The sequence below is a fragment of the Plasmopara halstedii genome (assembly GCF_900000015.1).
Source record: "Plasmopara halstedii genome assembly, contig: Scaffold_3060, whole genome shotgun sequence".
NCBI lineage: Eukaryota > Oomycota > Peronosporomycetes > Peronosporales > Peronosporaceae > Plasmopara > Plasmopara halstedii.
The window spans coordinates 170,771-172,104 of NW_020189964.1; the positions used below are offsets into that span (position 1 = coordinate 170,771).

Here is a 1,334-nt window from a genome sequence, read left to right on the forward strand (position 1 = left end):
ATGCAGCGCAAAGCCTTTATCACTAGTCAGTGGAAACCGGTCTTGCTCCGATCTCCAGAGAACATTGCTAAGTCAAGCAGGAATCAATGTTTCAATTTTTTGGAGGGATCTGACCTTGCATATCCCGGACAGATCAACAGATACAACGGCTTGGGTCAACCCTTCAAGTTAAAGGAAATATGTCGCCTCTGTCATATGACACGATTGCATTTGTATCAAGCCAAACAAATATGGAACACGACTCGGTTCTTTACACAATGCTTAAATTGGACCATATTATCTGCAGATCTGTCACCAAATTGTAAAACAAGTGGTAAAGATCGTGCCGAAGGCACCCAAAGACGAACCTATGAGTAATAGGCACTCCTGTGGAGCTTGGATCGGTAGGATCAGGAAGAACCCACGGAGTAAATCTTGTGTGTGTGTCGATCTATAATGCAGACTCTTATCTAGGAATTTAATCAATGTGGCCATCGCGATGATCACGACATGAGACAGCTGCTATCGATCTTACTTAAGGGCTATGTACCTTTTGCGCTCATAGACTAGCAACTGGAGCTAGTTAAGCTAGGCCAAGGCCCTTTGTGACGAAAACAACCTCGACGTCAACCCTTACGTAACGTTTCTTACCGTTTCCTTCTTCAAGGAATGCGGTGCTCGCAGCATATGCAAAGATTTGCGGAAATATTATGAACATCCAAACATATACCTAAATTGAGGACAATCGACAAGCATACTCTTGCGGTGGAATTAGTAAATAAAGCATTCAAATCTCATCAAAGATATTTAACCTTCCTCGCCAACTGAGACCGCTCTTGGTGACTCGTCGAGTCGTGAACTGTATTATGCAGTTTACGAGAAATATCCTGATCCGCTCAAGTATGTAATATTAAAGTTAAAAGGTAGTACTATTTATATAATGAATGCGTTGCGTTTGGCTAAGCAGCCCATGTATTTATAGTTGGTATTAGCTTAGCTTTTGCAGCTTAGCTTAGCTTTTCAATATTCGGAGCTAAGCTAATTAGCTTTTGCTTTTTCAAATCTCAAGCTAAGCTAAGCTAAGCTACAGCTATCTGGAAAGCTGCTAGCAAAGCTTTCAAAATTGGCGCCAAAATGTCTGCCAAATGTAAATCCTAGTCACGGCGTTGTCCGCGCTCGCCAGCACTACCACCGGTACATGACAGCTTGCGCAGCTTTCGTAGCTGTTTCACCCCAGCATCCAGTTGATATATTTGACTTTGGTGAGATGTCATATGGTGTACCGTGTTAGCGGTTTAGGACTGTTTTTGTTTCATGTGCCTCGGTGGGTGCGGAATCTTTCGATCTGTATTACT

General features: G+C 42.7%; 1 protein-coding gene across 1 annotated transcript; it reads left to right on the top strand.

Moving 5' to 3' along the window:
- Positions 1-357, top strand: PHALS_06551 (uncharacterized protein; the record flags this gene model as incomplete). The annotated part of the gene is made up of 1 exon (XM_024719857.1): positions 1-357. One exon carries the CDS (start codon positions 1-3, stop codon positions 355-357), a length of 357 nt encoding a protein of 118 aa, XP_024585114.1.
- Positions 358-1,334: the final 977 nt, after the last annotated feature.